The following is a 17,346-nucleotide window of genomic DNA, read 5'->3' as shown; positions in this document are numbered from 1 at the left end:
TCTCTACAATTAAGCCTTATATACTGAGTTAACCCCTAGCCCCCCTTCTACGAGTGGCTTAAATTTGCTGCAGTAAGATGTTTCCCTTATTAATACTAGGGGCCCATCCATCGTTCTGGAACGTAGTTGCGTAACGACTAGTTCGGACATACAAGCCCATCCTTTGTTTCACTGTTTTTGCCTCAGATAGCATGGTTGTGTGTATTTAACCACTATTACTGTACTAAGGCTGGTTCCTATAGTTTCTCGCCCATAACCCGGTTATGTTTAACTCTTTGAATTCCTCATACATTTGTATGGAAACTATATTTCCTTGCTATACTGAATGTACCTATTTCTTAGGCACATCACCAGGGATTTTCCCGAGGGATAGAGAGACACTTTTACCTGGCGCAGGTGGAAGCACTGAAGTGAAATGTTACTGAGCTGGGAGTGATGTATACAAACCTTTTGTCTCATTCTCCTGGGTCTTTGCCTGGTGCAGACCCAAATAAAGTGGACCATGTAGGTTATTCCAGCCCTCAGATTGGAGGATCTGAGAGGAGACTAGCAACAACCTTGTTCCCACCTCCAGAAAGGTGTTTATTTTTTTACTTTTCAGGTGCAGTTATTGGTATGTGATGGTGTCTGAGTCCATAATTTGTAGAAATCACAAGTTTGTACAGAAATAACAAGACTTTATTATTTGACTCTAATCTATGAACAATTATGATTCCTTAGTCCAGTAAGATGTAAGTTATACAGCAAGAATGTTTATGTCTTCAGTTACAAGATTGCTACGTTAATTGATTGGGGTTGCTGTAACTTCTTCAGGATGTTTTAGCAAAGAAGTTTGGTGCATTGTTCTTAAAGTGGTTGAATGTGTCGTCTCCAGCTACCAGCACCGTCGCAGGGAAAGAACGGGGTCTGTCTGGATCCTGAAAAATAACAACATTAGCAATTAGTAAGCATTTGTAACAGGAAGCTTGGGTCCAATGTACATAACAGTTACAGAAAGAGTGGGTATTTTGAGCCAATAGTGAATTGTATTTGAACTAATATTGATTGGCCTTACTTCTGGAAGTTTGACATGACTGTTGACCATGTGATGTTTCATCACGTGATATTTACTGCTGGTTTCCCTGTAAGTTTTCATGCTCTCCGTCCAACTTAGCAAACCTACTTTAACAATTGGCACATCTTGCTCATCTTTCTATTGATCCATCACAGTATCTAACTGCCTCTTGAATGATAACAGTTTTTAATTCCACTATCCTACCTGGAACACCATTCCAAGTATTACTCATTGCATGAAGAGGCGCTCCCTGACTTTTGTGCTGAACTTATCTTTTATCAGTTTAGCCCCGGTTACTTGTGTATCTTATGAGTTAGAGGGATTTGATTGCTGAAGTGTCCACAGAATTTTCATTAGCAACAGAGACAACATCCAGGCTGTGAAGGCAGCGTTTCTTCTGACATTTCAAAGTTGCAGTGCCTCTGCCTGTAGACATGAGACTTCTAATGGGTTTTGAGCACGGGTTAACCCTACTTAGGCGTAACTATATTTTAAGGGATTGGGTGTGTGCTGGGCGTCGCTCACCCGTCTGTTAGTGGGTGCGGCCAGGTTGTTTTACCATGGTTCAGCTTGAAGTCATTAGGAGGGCAGGCCTGGGTCCAGGTCCTGGTTGTAATTTGGGCGCTATTGTGTGGGGTTTCTGGCGGGTTAGTTGGCTCGAAGGTGCTGCTGGGTTTGAAGTCGCCCTGCAGTGTGTGCAAGGACTGGAGCAGGTAGGATGGTACTGGGCAGGATTGAGATGATGGGTACGGAACCATGCAGGCATGGATCACACATTCAAAGTATTTTTCTCTCCGGTTGCCAGCAGCAGCTCCCCAGGAGATCAATCGTCAATTGCAGGCAACTCCCAGTCAATCCGGGAGGGTTGGCAACCCTATTTCTGGTAAGAGATTTCAGGTTAACTGTTATAAAGAAAATACAAAATGTTGAGATGTGCATGTTATTCACATTTATGCTTGGAGTGGAGTTAAATACTTACTTCAACGGGGTAGGCAGTGGTGGGGACATAGCGGATCACAAAGCCACATCTCCGTCTGTTTGACATGTTGGGTTCACTGAAGTGGACTGTCAAACCATCATGGACCTAAAACAAATTGAATAAAACAACAGGAAATAAGATTAAACACACAAGAAATTGATATATTTTCAGTCTAAATTATAATTTATTTTTAATTTCAGACTTCCACTTACAGACATTTCTCCTGCTTTGAGAGGACATTTAACAGCCTTCTCAGCTTCAACCAAATTCTTGGGAATTTCCTGATTTGATGTCAACATGTTCCCAGGAATAGCACCTGTTCCATGCTCCAGTAGCCCTAGCTTGTGGCTTCCTGCAAATATCATTGAGCACAATATCACCCCTCTAAGAAATATTTAGAATTCTATTGTTATAAAATGATAAAATGTGCCTTTGAATTGGAAAATTGCAAATGCCACTCCATTATTTAAAAAAGGAGGGTGGGAGAAACCAGGTAACTACAGACCCGTCAGTTTAGCATCAGTTATGGGGAAGTTACTGAAATCTATCATTACGGACAGAGCGACTGAGCACTTGGACAAGTATGAGCTGATCAAAGAGTCAGCATGGATTGAGCAGGGTAAGTTAAGTCTGACTATACTCGTTGAATTTTTTTCTGGAGGTCACCAGCATGGTGAATGACAAGGTGTCTATGGATGTTGTCTATATGGACGTTCAGAAGGCATTTGATAATGTTCTGCGCAAGAGATTATTAGCAAAAATGAATGCGCACGGAATTAGACGTAACCTTATGACATGAGTTAGTAATTGGTTGGGAGGTGAGACACAAAGAGCAGTGATAAAGGGAACATTCTCTGATTGGCGGGATGTGACAAGTGGTGTTCCTCAGGGATCTGTTATTTTCACCATTTTTATATAAATGACTTGGATGAAAGAATGGACTGTTGTCTATCCAAGTTTGCAGATGACACACAGGAGGCAGTGTAATTTGTGTAGATGGGAACAGGAAGTTACAAATGAACATAGACAGACTAAGTGAGTGAGCAAAATTATGGCAGGTGGAGTTCAAAGTGGGGAAGTGTGAGGTCCACTTTAGATCCAAGAAAGACAAATCGGAACATTTTCTTAATGGTGAGAGACTAGGAACTGTGGAGGAGCAAAGGGATTTGGGTGACCATGTGCACAGATCATTAAAAGCTAGTGCACAGGTACAAAAAATAATTTAAAAAGCTAATGGGATGTTGGCCTTTATCTCAAAGGGGTTGGAAAATTAAACTGAAGAAGTGATGCTTCAGTTGTCAGGAGACTTGGTCAGACCCCATCTGGAGAACTGCATTCAGTTTTAGGCATCGAACCTCAGGAATATTGGCCTTGGAGTTGGTATAGCACAGGTTCACCAGCATGATTCCAGGGCTTAAAGGGTTAAATTATGAGGACATGTTGTATAAACTTGGCTTGTATTCCCTTGAGTTTAGAAGGTTGAGGGATGATCTAATTGAGATCTTAAAAGGGATTCAATACGGTAGATACAGAAAAACTATTTCCTCTGGTGGGGAAATCCAGAACAAGTGGAGTAATCTTAAAGTTGGAGCTCGGCCATTTGGGAGTGAAATCAGGAAGTACTTTTTCATACAAAGTGTAGTGGAAGTCTGGAACTTTCTTTCCCATAAGGCTGTGGATACTGTGTCAATTGAAATTTTCAGGTCTGAGATTGTTAGTTAAGGGTATCAAGGGATATGGAGCAAAGGCAGGTAAATAGGGTTGAGATACAGATCAGCCATGATCTAACTGACTGGCAGAACAGGCTTGATGGGCTAAATGGCCTACTTGTGTTCCTATGTTCCCATGTGTGAGCCTAAAAAAGGGAAAATATAAACAAAGCCATCATTGCCTATAAATCGAACCTGGAATAACCTGCAGGACCCCGTTTTCTCTGTCAACGTCATCCAAAGCCAACCACACAGATGTTACAGGGCCTCCTTCAAAGCCCCAGTATCTGTAGATGAAGAACAGTATAAAGTTATGATTGATGAGGGTTAAGCATCAGTCACATTCAGAAGCATCTCCCAGTTTTGTGCTGTACTATAATACCTAACTCACCTGATGTCCTGATGCCAGGCTACATAGGGGGCTATGTTGTTTTCATGAGGGACATCAGAGGCTGGATACTTACAAATAAACCGGGAGTCAAGCAGTATGACATTAGGACCCAAAGCTGCAATGATGGTTTGGAGGACCAGGGGATGTGTGGCTAAATCCATCACCCACTTGTACTGTAAATGCACATTGTGAAGGTTGTACTGGGCATATACTTTACCTGGAACACACAGAGCAGAAGTAATCAAAAAAGAAAGTTAACTTAAGTTTTAAAGAAGTATTTTCTTATTGTAAGTACAATCATGACACCAGATGTTCATTGAAGATGCTGAATTAAATGTTGAGCCGCATTTCCAGACCTCATAGTGAACACATACTGTTGAGATATTCTTTAATGTTGTATATATAAGGGCCTTTTAATAACAGGTACACAAATCTTAACTTACCAAATTTATCCTCCAAGACTGAAAAATTCTGAGTCGTCAGTGCAAGCTCGTCCTTGTCTAGGACCCGGATTCCTGTAAGGTAGCCATTATTTTCGTAGGCCTTTTTCAGATCGTTTGCCTTGATCTCCATTATCGTAACTCGTTTTGTTTTTCTACTGCTTCTTGGAGTTGTGTTGGTACTGATACTGGCTGGCTGTAAATTGTAACTTATATAGAAATCTCAGCAAGCTTGATTTGCATAAACTTGTTCTTCTTGTTCCTTGACAGAGGCTCAACTAGTCACCATCCATCACTACCCTCTTCCCCCTGGTTGAACATGTCCTTACAATGATTAACATTTCCTTTAACTCCATTCACTTCCTCCAAATTAAAGGTTACGTTCTGGGAACCTGTATGAGTCCAAACGATGCTTGCTTCTTCATGGATCATTCTTTCTTCCACTCCAAATCAGGTCCCCACCCTCACCTCTTTTTCCACTACGTTAATGACGGTGTTGATTACGCTTCCTGTACGCGCCCCAAATTGCCACCCCTTCAAATACCAATGGAGACTAATCTTTTATTATTAACATTTCTTTGGAACATGACTATTGAGGTCAGGAATGAGTATTGAAACCAGAGTTTTTGACATATAAATCAGAAATCTAAATATTTGCATTTATGTGTGCTCAACAGGTAGCAAGAAAATTTTGAAGAATAAGGAGTTGACTTACTAATTTTTCACATCGTAATATCCTGACATTATTTATGGTGATTCAATTTTCTCTCTGACAAAATAAAATGGGAATTTTAACTTACTGTTTTTTTTTAAAATTCAGATGGTTTGAAGTTGCTGTGATATTAGTAAAAAAGAAACTCATTCACACATTTATATGAAATTTCTCTGTTCACTATTTTAATGTGAGTATTAACTGTTTAAAATAGAGGTTAACATCTTCTTTAAATCTGTGGCCAAATGAATTTCACACAACTCTTTGGATAGTAACCTATTAGTACAGGATAGTAACCTATTAGTACAAAAACAAATTTCAAATACAACTTCACAGGACATTGAAGTCTGTGTCAAACTGGAACTCTGCTGAACTGCAAATAGCAATTGGGACTTCAATTTAAATATGACTATGTAAAGTGTTTGATGTCAGTCATAAGAATTTTTTTTTGGTGACCCAGGTGTCTGACAAGAATGCAAACCCATCACCATGTTTAATAGACTAATTGAAGCTACTGAGAAATCTACACCCACCTGTAGGATTTCTCTTTAACCCATATTGAGTGCAGGCTATTTCCCTGTAGGGACACATCCCACTTACCCTTAGAGCTTATGTAAGGAATCTTACAACACCAGGTTATAGTCCAACAATTTTATTTTAAAATCACAAGCTTTTGGAGATTATCTCCTTCGTCAGGTGAGTAGTGAATGACTCATTCACTACTCACCTGACGAAGGAGATAATCTCCGAAAGCTTGTGATTTTAAAATAAAATTGTTGGACTATAACCTGGTGTTGTCAGATTCCTTACATTTGTCCACCCCAGTCCATCACCGGCATCTCCACACCTTAGAGCTTAGAGAGAGGTTGGCAGAGCCAAGGCTTAGGGACCCTTAAGTGTGCACAGGGATACTGTTCGAATTCAACCAGCGAAAACTCCACAATTTACCAGATTTTTTGCCTGCTACTTGTCCAGCTAAGGCCACCCTACCCATTGGGACATTGGCTTGCAGAATTATCTGGAGCCGAGTGGGATGAATACCATTCCCCAGTGATGGGTCTCCCCCTCCAAGTTTCCATTAGTAAACCAGGATAGCTGTTCAATCATTAATTGGAGTACTGCAGACCTGCCTGGTTCAGGTATCGGATTAATGAATCTCACAGACTTGGTCCCATGTTTCCATTGCCAGTTACCTCATCTTGGAGCCACCTCAACCCCAAAAAGAGCTTACTTGTGCCCCCCCCCCCCCACAGAGAATAGTTGCTAGCAGGTCATCAGAAAACTAAAAAGTGCGAATTTGAGCCCTTGCTTGGAGGACAGAAAGTATCAGGAGCTCCTCATGAGTAGCACAGTGAGCATCCCCCCTTCCAATCTCACTCTTTGTCGTGTTTTCACTATCCTCTCTGAGTCTGAATGATCAGTCCTCAGCAAAGGCCTCAGGTTAGTCACCGTACGCCCCCATCTCAATGAATTTCGAGCTTGGTATGATGCTGAGCTCTTCTTTCGTCGCCTTTGCCTCAGCACCCACTTCATTGGCAAGGAGTCTTTCCCCTGCACAGAGGACCCTTTCTCCCGTCTTCAAAATTTTCATTCCACCTGAACCCCTCCATCTGGCTTCTTCCCCTCTCGATCTTTTCATTAGGAACTGCTGGGCGTGACATCGGCCGCCTCATCAAGGCAGCATTTGACCGAGTGTAGCACCAAGGAGCCCTAGTAAAATTGAAGTCAATGGGAATCAGGGGGAAAACTCTCCAGTGACTGAAGTCATACCTAGCACAAAGGAAGATGGTAGTGGTTGTTGGAGGCCAATCATCTCAGCCCCAGGACATTGCTGCAGGAGTTCCTCAGGGCAGTGTCCTAGGCCCAAACGTCTTCAGCTGCTTCATCAATGACTTTCTCTCCATCATAAGGCCAAACCTGCAACCTCTACCACCTAGAAGGACAAGAACAGCAGGCACATGGGAACAACACCACCTGCACGTTCCCCTCCAAGTCACACACCATCCCGACTTGGAAATATATTGCTGTTCCTTCATTGTCGCTGGGTCAAAATCCTGGAACTCCCTTCCTAACAGCACTGTGAGAGAACCGTCACCACACAGACTGCAGCGGTTCAAGAAGGCGACTCACCACCACCTTCTCGAGGGCAATTAGGGATGGACAATAAATGCTGGCCTTGCCAGTGACGCCCACATCCCATGAACGAATAAAAAAAAATTCTCTACTCTCCTCACGCACTCTTAGCCTACTTCCCTCTGAATTTACAGTGTTCCATTCTCTCAGTTCTAACCCTAACATTGTAATTAAACCTGCTGACAAGGACAAAGCTGTTGTGTGGTGAACAGATCGCTACCTTGCAGAGGCAACTCATCAACACCTCCTCCTACTTCCCCCTGGACCATGACCCCACCGCCAAACATCAAACCATAGTTTTCCAGACTGTCACTGACCTCATCTCCTCTGGAGATCTTCCCCCATACCCCCCACAGCCTCCAACCTCAGAGTCCCCCAACCCCACACAGCCCACTTTTGCCTCCTTTTCAAGTACCACAAACAGGACTGCTCCGGTAGACCCGACGTTTCAGCCTGTTCTTGCCCTACGGAACTTATTTCTTCTTATCTCGACTTTTTTCGGCCCTTGTCTAGTCTCTCCCAACCTACATCCGTGACTCTTCCGACACCCTCCGCCACTTTAACGGTTTCCAGTTTCTTGGCCCTAACCACCTCCTTTTAACCATGGACGTCCAGTCCCTCTGCACCTCCATCCTCCACCAGGATGGCCTGCCTCCGTTTCTTCCTTGAACTGAGGCCCAACCAGGTCCCATCCACCACCCTCCTCCTCCTCCTCCTCTGCCTGGCTGAACTTGTTCTTACATTGAATAACTTCTGATTTGACTCCACTCACTTCCTCCAAATAAAAAGGTGTTGCTATGGGAACCCGAATGGGTCCCAGCTATGCCTGGCTTTTCGTGAGATAGGTGGAACATTCTTTGTTCCAGCTCTACTCTGGTCCCCTCCCTCCTTTGGTGACTGTATCAGTGCAATTTCTTGTTCTAGCCCCAAACTGGAACATTTCATCAACTTTGCTTCCAATTTCCACACTTCCCTCGCCTTCATGTAGTCCGCCTCCGACTCTCCCTTTCCCTTCCTCGACTTCCCTATCACCATTTCTGGGGATAGGCTGTCAACCAATATCTACTATAAGCCCACCGACTCCCACAGCTACCTTGATTATATGTCCTCCCACCGCACTTCCTGAAAGGACTCTATTCCATACTCCCAGTTTCTCCATCTCCATCGCATCTGTTACGACGATGCCACCTTCCAGATCAGTACTTCTGATATGTCTTTTTTCCTCAACCAAGAATTCCCCTCCACTGTGGTTGACAGGGCCCTCGACCTTGTCTGATCCCTTTTCCCGCACTTCTGTCCTCATCCCTTCTCCTCCCTCACAGAACTACGATAGGGTCCCCCTTGTCCTTAACTTCCACCCCACCAGACTCCACATTCAACGGATCATCCTCCGCCATTTCCACCACCTCCAATGCGATGCAACCACCAAAGACGTCTTCCCCTCAGCATTCTGAAGGGACTGTTCCCTCCGCGATACCCTGGTCCACTCTTCCAACACCCACTTCCTTTCACACGGCACCTTTCTGTGCAAGTGCAGGACTTGCTAGACCTGCTCCATTCTCACCATCCAGGGCCACAAACACTCCTTCCAGGTGAAACAGTGATTTACTTGTACTTCTTTCAATTTAGTATACTGTATTCGCTACTCATGATACGGTCTCCTCTACATTGGGGAGACCAAACTCAGATTGGGTGATCAGTTTGCTGAACACCTCCATTCAGTCCGCAAGCATGACCCTTAGATTCCGGTCGCTTGCCATTTTAATCCTCCACCCCATTCCCATTGTGACCTCTCTGTCCTCGGCCTCCTACACTGTTGTTCCAATGAAACTCAATGGAAGCTTGAGGAACAGAATTTCAACTTTCGATTAGGCACTTTACAACCTTCCATCTCAATATTGATTTCAATAACTTCAGATTATAACCACTTTCCCATTTTTTTGGACAGCAAGTGCTAGTAATGGTTCTGCTGTTGCCATTTACAGCTCCTCTAGACACATCTTTTGTTTCTTTACTTGTCCTATTACCACCCCTTTGCCTTGCACCATCATCTCTTTTGTTATTTAATCACTCTTGCCCTTTTCCTATCACAGAACTTCCCTTTCGTTCTTTCCGCCCCACCCCCCTACCCCCTCCCCACCTTTTCCCGGGCTCTGTACTTGCTTAAAATCTGTTAAGCCACTTCCAGTTCTGATGAACGGTCATCGACCTGAAACATCAACTCTGTTTCTCGCTCCACAGATGCTGTCTGACCTGCTAAATATTTCCAGCATTTTCTGTTTTTATTTCAGAATATGATAGATGTTTGCGTTATCGTGTAGATATTTAGCAACCCTTTCATTGTCTTGTTCAGTAATTGTAAAGATCATATTTTTGTTCTTTTATTGAATAGCGCCTTTAACGTAGTAGAACGTCCCAAGACGCTTCACAGGATTATTATAGAATCATAGAACGGTCACAGCACAGAAGGCAGCCATTCGGCCTATAGAGTCCACGCCGGCTCTATGCAAGAGCAATCCAGCTAGTCCCACTCCCCTGCCCTATCCCCGTAGTTGTGCAAATTTTTCCTTTCAAGTACTTATCCAGTTCCCTTATGAAGGCCATGATTGATTCTGCCTCCATCACCCCCTCGGGCAGTGCATTCCAGATCCTAACCACTCGCTGTGTAAAAAAGTTTTTTCCCCATGTCACCGTTGTTTCTTTTGCCAATCACCTTAAATCTATGTCCTCTGGTTCTTGACCCTTCCGCCAATGGGAACAGTTTCTATCTATCTAATCTGTCTAGACCCTTCATGATTTTGAATAACTCTATCCAATCTCCTCGCAACCGTCTCTGTTCCAAGGAGAACAACCTCAGCTTCTCCAGTCTATCCATGTAACTGAAGTCCCTCATCCCTGGAATCATTCTAGTAAATCTCTTCTGCACCCTCTCTAAGGCCTTCATATCTTTCCTAAAGTGCGGTGCCCAGAACTGGACACAATGCTCCAGTTGTGGCCGAACCAGTGTTTTATAAAGGTTCATCATGACTTCCATACTTTTGTACTCTATGCCTCTATTTATAAAGCCCAGGATCCCGTATGCTTTTTTAACTGCTTTCTCAACCTGCCCTGCCACCTTCAACGATTTGTGCACATATACCCCCAGATCTCTCTGTTCCTGTACCCCTTTTAGAGTTGTGCCCTCTAGTTTATATTGCCTCTCCCTGTTCTTCCTACCAAAATGTATCACTTTGCATTGTTCTGCGTTAAATTTCATCTGCCACGTTACCGCCCAGTTACATGGATAGACTGGAGAAGCTGAGGTTGTTCTCCTTGGAACAGAGACGGTTGCGAGGAGATTGGATAGAGTTATTCAAAATCATGAAGGGTCTAGACAGATTAGATAGATAGAAACTGTTCCCATTGGCGGAAGGGTCAAGAACCAGAGGACAGGTCACCAGCCTGTCTATAGCCTCTTGAAGTCTATCACTATCCTCCTTACTGTTTACTACCCTTTCAAGTTTTGTCTCATCTGCAAATTTTGAAATTGTGCCCTGTACATCAAGTCCAAGTCATTAATATATATCAAGAAAAGCAGTGGTCCCAGCACTGACCCCTGGGGAACACCACTGTACACCTCCCTCCAATCCAGAAAGCAACCATTCACCACTACTCTGTTTCCTGTCCCTTAGCCAATTCTGTATCCATGTTGCTTCCATGGGCTGCAATCTTGAAGATAAGCCTATTATGGCACTTTATCAAGCACCTTATGAAAGTGCATATACACCACTTCAAATGCATTGCCCTCATCTACCCTGTCTGTTACCTCATTAAAAACTCTATCAGGTTAATTAAACACGATTTGACTTTATCAAATCCGCGCTGGCTTTCCCTAATCAATCCACACTTGTTCAAGTGACTTTTAATTCTGTCTCGGATTATTGTTTCTAAAAGTTTCTCTACCACTGAGGTTAAACTGACTGGCCTGTAGTTGCTGGGTTTATCCTTACACCTTTTTTTGAACAAGGGTGTAACATTTGCAATTCTCCAGTCCTCTGGCACCAACCCCCATATTTACAGATGTTTGGAAGATTATGGCCAGTACCTCTGCAATTTCCACCCTTACTTCCCTCAGCAACCTAGGATGCATCCCATCTGGACCAGGTGACTTATCTACTTTAAGTACAGCTAGCCTTTCAAGTAATCTTCATCAATTTTTAGCCCATCCAGTATCTCAATTATATCTTCCTTTACTGAGACACTGACAGCATCTTCTTCCTTGGTAAAGACAGATGCAAAGTACTCATTTAGTACCTTGGTCATCCCCTCTGCCTCCATGAGTAGATCTCCTTTATGGTCCCTAATCAGTCCCACCCCTCCTCTTACTGCCCATTTACATGCCTGTAGAAGACTTTTGGATTCCCTTTTACATTGGCTGCTGGTCTATTCTCATACTCTCTCTTTGCCCCTCTTATTTTCTTTTTCACTTTCCCTCTGAACTTTTTATATTCTGCCTGGTTTTTACTTGTGCTATAAACCTGACATCTGTCATACGCCCCTTTTTTCCGTTTCACCTTACTCACTATCTCTTGTCGTCCAGGGAGCTCTGGCTTTAGTTGCCCTATCTTTTTCCCTCGTGGGAATGTGCCTAGACTGTACCCAAATCATCTCCTCTTTAAAAGCCGCCCACTGTTCAATTAGTTTTGCCTGCTAATCTTTGATTCCAATTTACCTGGGCCAGATCTGTTCTCATCCCATTGAAATTGGCCCTCCTCCAATTGAGTATTTTTACTTTAGAGTGGTCCGTGTCCATTTCTATAGCGATTCTAAACCTTATGATACTATGATCGCTGCTCTTTAAATGCTTCCCCACTGACACTTGCTCCACTTGGCCCGCCTCATTCACTAGAACCAAGTCCAGCAATGTCTCCTTCCTCGATGGGCTGGAAACGTACTGGTTAAGAAAGTTATCCTGAACATATTTCAAAAATTCCTCCCCCTCTTTGCCCCTTATTATTATTGTTATCCCAGTCTATATTAGGATAGTTGAAGTCCCCAGTTATCACTACTCTATAGCTTTTGCACCTTTTTGTAATTTCCCTGCAAATTTGCTCCTCTATATCCTTCCCACTAGTTGGTGGCCTATAGAATACACCCAGTAGTGTAATGGCATCTCTTATTTCTTAACTCTAACCAAATAGATTCTATCCTTGACCTCTCCAGGACATCATCTCTCTCCAGTACTGCAATATTCTCCTTAATCAATACTGCCACCCCTCCTCCTTTCTTTCTTTCCCTATCTTTCCTGAGCCCCTTGTATCTAGGAATATTTAGTACCTTTTTTGAGCCAGGTCTCCGTTATCGCCACAACATTGTATCCCCATGTGGTTATTTGCGCCTGCAGCTCACCAACCTTGTTAACCACACTTGTTGCTTTTACACACATGCACTGCAAACCAGTCTTAGACTTTCTTGTACTTTCCCTTAGTCTGATCCCACCTAATACTGTACTATTTCTTGCTCTAGTGCTATATTTCTCCCCCGATTCTTTGTGCCCATTGTTTTCCTTTCCATGCTGCATCTTGGTGCCCATCACTCTGCCAAATTAGTTTAAACCCCCCCCCCCACCCACCCACAGTACTAGCGAACCTCCCCGCAAGGACATTGGTCCCAGCTCCGTTGAGGTGCAGCCTATCCGGCCTGTACAGGTCCCACCTTCCCTAGAATTGGTACCAATGCCCCAGGAACCTAAAGCCCTCCCTCCTGCACCATCTCTCCAGCCACGCATTCATCTGCTCTATCCTCCTATTTCTATACTCATTAGCATGTGGCACTGGGAGTAATCCGGAGATTACTACCTTTGAGGTCTTGCTTCTTAATCGCTTTCCTAATTTCTTAAAATCTGCCTGCAGGACCTCACCCCTCTTTCTACCTATGTCATTGGTACCGATATGGACCATGACCTCTGGCTGTTTACCCTCCCCCCACCAGAATGTTTTGTATGCTTGACCCTGGCACCAGGGAGGCAACATACCATCCTGGAATCGCAGAAACGCCTGTCTGCTCCCCTAACAATAGAATCCCCTATCACTATTGCTCTGCTGACCTTTCTCCTCCCCCATACAGAATTGAATACTGGTTAGAGAGTGAGATGCACTTGGGACTCCTGCACTACCCGTCTGGTCCTCCTTGTCTGTCTGGCTGTCACCCAGTCCCTCTCTGCCTGCACTTTCTTAAGCTGCGGGGTGACCATCTCCTGAAATATGCTAACCACATAGCTCTCAACCTCGCGGACGCACTGTAATGCCGCCAGCCGCTGTTCAAGTTCCAAAATCTGGAGCTTGAGCTCCTCCAGCTGACGACACTTCCTGCACCTGTGGTTGTCCAGGACACGGGAAGCGACCTGGAGTTCCCACATGGCACAGGCTGTGCATTCGGCAGGTGTGAGCTGCCCTGCTATGCCTCGATTTATTAGATTGTTTACTAAACTTAACAAAAATACATTAAGCCTTAAAACAAAACTCAACAGAAAAACAAACGCTCACCAGCCACTCAGCTCCTTCACTGTTAGTCTAGTTAATAAACTATAAATTAATAAACTAATTTAAATTATTAAATTTAATAACCTAACAGCAGTTTTAAACTCCCAGCTTTTGTTTTAATTTTACCCAATTCCCTAACTCAGAGGGGGAAAAAAGCTGTAACACTCACCAGCCAATCAACTACCTGCTGTCCTGTGACACCACTCCTTGTTTTATCTTTCCCCCTCGATCCCTACCTACCTGTCTCTGCAAGATACAATCGCCTCCGCTCCCGCTCCCGCCCCCAGTGAGTGTAAGCGTTCGAGCCTGGACATTTCTCTGAGGCCCTTTGCCGCCTCCAGTGCTCGTCTAGGTCTGCTCCTGCCACCTCCGCTCCCGCCGCTCCCAGTGAGTGTTATCAGACAAAATTTGACACCGAGCCACATGAGATATTAGGACAAAAGCTTAGCTGAAGAGGTAGGTTTTAAGGAGTGTCTTAAAAAGGAGGCAGAAACAGCAGGGGACGCAAGTTAAAATTAAGTTAGGAGTAAAATGTCACACAGAACTTCTGCACACAAAGTGTAATAAAGTTGTGATATAAGTTAGCAGGAAGTATTATTGAAGCAGACACTGTTGGAGTAATTTTAACTTAATTCGCTGGGCGGGAAATGCACAGGATCGGGTTAAATGCCTGTTTTACACCTCGTCCAATATTACTCTCGACTGACTTTAATGGAGAGTAAAATTGGATGGGGTGTAAAACCAGCATAGCTCCTGATCCCGTTGAGCGGGTTAGGTTAAAATTGCCCCCTATATATGAGTTCAGGAGACAATTAGATGCATTTCTAAAGAGACAATGGTGGAGGGATATGGTGCAACGGTGGAGAACTGCGACTGGTCTATGAAAAAAGGTTGGGCTTGGTGAACATTTTCCTGCTCCTAAAAATTCTTATGTTCATATAATATTGAAACATTGAAAATTAGAAAGTTCCAAAATAACCAATTATGCACATCTTCTGAGATGCAAATTGTTCACTATTTGTAGGATTAATACATAAATATTATTTCCAGGCCGCTCATTGGCAGAAATAATACTGCCATATATCTGCGATCCTGCTTTGCTGCCATAACTAGGGCAGAGTGGGAATTGTGCGGAGTTGGTGGGCTGGGAGACCGACCGTGCAAGAACTTTCAGAGTCAGGCCATTTACATAAAATAGGCAGGTGCCCGGGAGCGGGAGGGAGTGGAGGGCAGCGATTTCCTGCTGGATGTGGCCAAAGCCAACAGGACCCGCTTAAAAGATCAACAGAGTGAAAGCAACCCCCTTTATAAGAGGGTCCATTTTTATTTGGCTGTCTTTTATCTTCTGGAACATGACCCCGGCCTGGAACACCCGTGTGGACCCCACTTACACCATTTCATTGAACTAGATGCTGATATCGAGTTCATTTGGGGCAGAAGAGGCAGTGGGAAATCCAGTGGATGACGCCACCTCCTTTTTAGACATCAGGGTTCCAGGGGCAGATGGAACTTCTGCCTGTCCCCAACCCCAGTGGGAACTCCCTCTCCATGATCTTCGGAGCAGAAACTCTATTTTCCCAGATCTTGCCCAATGCCCATCACCACCAGTCATTGTCTGCCCAGTAATCTGTTGCAGGTTTGCCACTGACCCCAAGGAAATTCAGGACCACTGCATTTTTTTCCAAGTCAGTATGAAATTCAACCAGACAGCGCCAAATATGAATGACACAGTTGCAGTCTATCAGAGGAAGGCTAACAACAGTTTGCTACCAAGCAATGGAAAGGAGCACTGCATGGAACTAAGAATAAGGAAGTCCATATTTAGGGGGATCGATGAACAACTGTGACAGGCTGTCTCACTTCACTTTAACTGTGTCTTCAGCCAGCCACAGAAAAGCACTGACAGAAACCAGCTCCTGACAAGGGAAAGACATATAATGAGAAATTGTATCAACACTGGGGAGGAGTAAGAAAATAATTATTACAAGTAATGTATATACAGCTTTTTTAATTGACAAGCCTAGGTGAAGGACCAAGGCCCACAATGCAGGAGACCATCAACATTGAAGTGAGTAGTTTCGTACCTATTAGGTGAAACCTAGCTTTAGATTTAAAAGCTCGAGAGTGCTAGGAGGAAGGGATTCCATAGTTTGAGGTACTAGAAAAGAATGATGATGAACAAGTGGAGAAATTACAAAGAAGCACTGACCATAATCATATTGATAGAGACATGAAAAATTGCAAAAAAGAATGGGAGAGTGTGTGCGCTTGAGAAAAAGAGAGGGAAAGCGAGAGGTTGAAGGCTAGATAACATAGGAACAGGAGTAGGCCATTCAGTCCCACGAGGCTGTTGTGCCATTCAATTAGATCATGGCTGATCTCTATCTTAACTCCATCTACCCACCTTGGTTCCATAACCCTTAATACTCTGGCCTAACAAAAATATTTCCAAGAGAGAACTATTAGACTAGCCTCCCTAAATTTGGAAAAAGTTCTGGATATATTTGACTTAAGAAAGAGTCAAGTGTTGTTATGGGGAAATCTAGTGCTTGCACAAAAAAAGGGAAACTGAGTAAAGATGAAGAAGTGAGATTTTACCTTGAAAGTGACTACTTCCATCCCTAAAGTTTGAGAGTAGAACGCCACAGTAACCTTAATGTTCTTTACTGTCAGAACGAGGTGATCCAATCCTTTGCTCTGGACTAGTGTTTTTCTGACTGAACTGGATCAAGTATATATATATATATATATATATATATACACACACACTTTGGCAAAGCTGTGCTTCAGTATACCATTTCCCACCTGAGATACGGAGAATAAGTTGGCCTGTACAGTAGCTACGTTCAATTACTCTAGGCATCCTTGTGACAGTGTTTTTTGAAGAATTATTTTATCTTCAGGAACCCACTGCCAAAACTGCTGTTAAGTGAAGTAATGTAGAGCAAAAGATTTAACTATGGAGCAGGGAACTGAACTGAGGTTTGAATCCCATCTTTGCACAGTGCAAATCCATGATAAACCTCTGTCCAGCAATGAAACAAAGCTGCCCTAGCAAGTGTAGGAGGATTTAGGTCCATATGAAGGAAAGAAGATGTGAAAGAAGGCAAACCATGATATGGGTCAGCTGCAGCCAAAGGGCAGATCAAGTGGATGTGAACGTTTGTAAGACAGGGCGAATCCAGCAGCAATTCAGCCGGAGATAAAGTAGAGAGAATATGGGCTCGATTTTAAAGGAGGGGGGGCGGTGAAAACGGGTACGGGTATGGTTCGCATGGCCTCGGAAGAGAGTGGCACACCCGGGAAGTCTGTGGACGTGGAGGCCCGGTCGATCTTAACGGCTGGGCCTCATTTGCATGAATTCTCCCGGAGTCCCCTCCGAACCTGGCCAGATCCACTATCTGGCC

General features: G+C 43.8%; 1 protein-coding gene across 1 annotated transcript in view; it reads right to left on the bottom strand.

Annotated features, from left to right (window-relative positions):
• Window positions 1-656: 656 nt before the first annotated feature.
• Window positions 657-17,346, bottom strand: part of LOC137332950 (phytanoyl-CoA dioxygenase domain-containing protein 1-like) — a 28,959-nt gene continuing 12,269 nt past the window's right edge. Inside the window, exons 2-7 of the mRNA XM_067996997.1 lie at window positions 4,577-4,769; window positions 4,134-4,350; window positions 3,938-4,029; window positions 2,246-2,385; window positions 2,034-2,138; window positions 657-917 (exon numbers count right to left, since the gene is read on the bottom strand). Of these exons, the coding sequence (XP_067853098.1) occupies window positions 810-917; window positions 2,034-2,138; window positions 2,246-2,385; window positions 3,938-4,029; window positions 4,134-4,350; window positions 4,577-4,769 (855 nt within the window). The 3' untranslated portion in view covers window positions 657-809. The remainder of the gene's footprint in view (window positions 918-2,033; window positions 2,139-2,245; window positions 2,386-3,937; window positions 4,030-4,133; window positions 4,351-4,576; window positions 4,770-17,346) is intronic.

The sequence above is a fragment of the Heptranchias perlo genome, chromosome 15, assembly GCF_035084215.1.
Source record: "Heptranchias perlo isolate sHepPer1 chromosome 15, sHepPer1.hap1, whole genome shotgun sequence".
Lineage (NCBI taxonomy): Eukaryota > Metazoa > Chordata > Chondrichthyes > Hexanchiformes > Hexanchidae > Heptranchias > Heptranchias perlo.
Note: the sequence above shows the minus strand (reverse complement) of the source record. Positions and strands in the feature narration are given on the sequence as shown.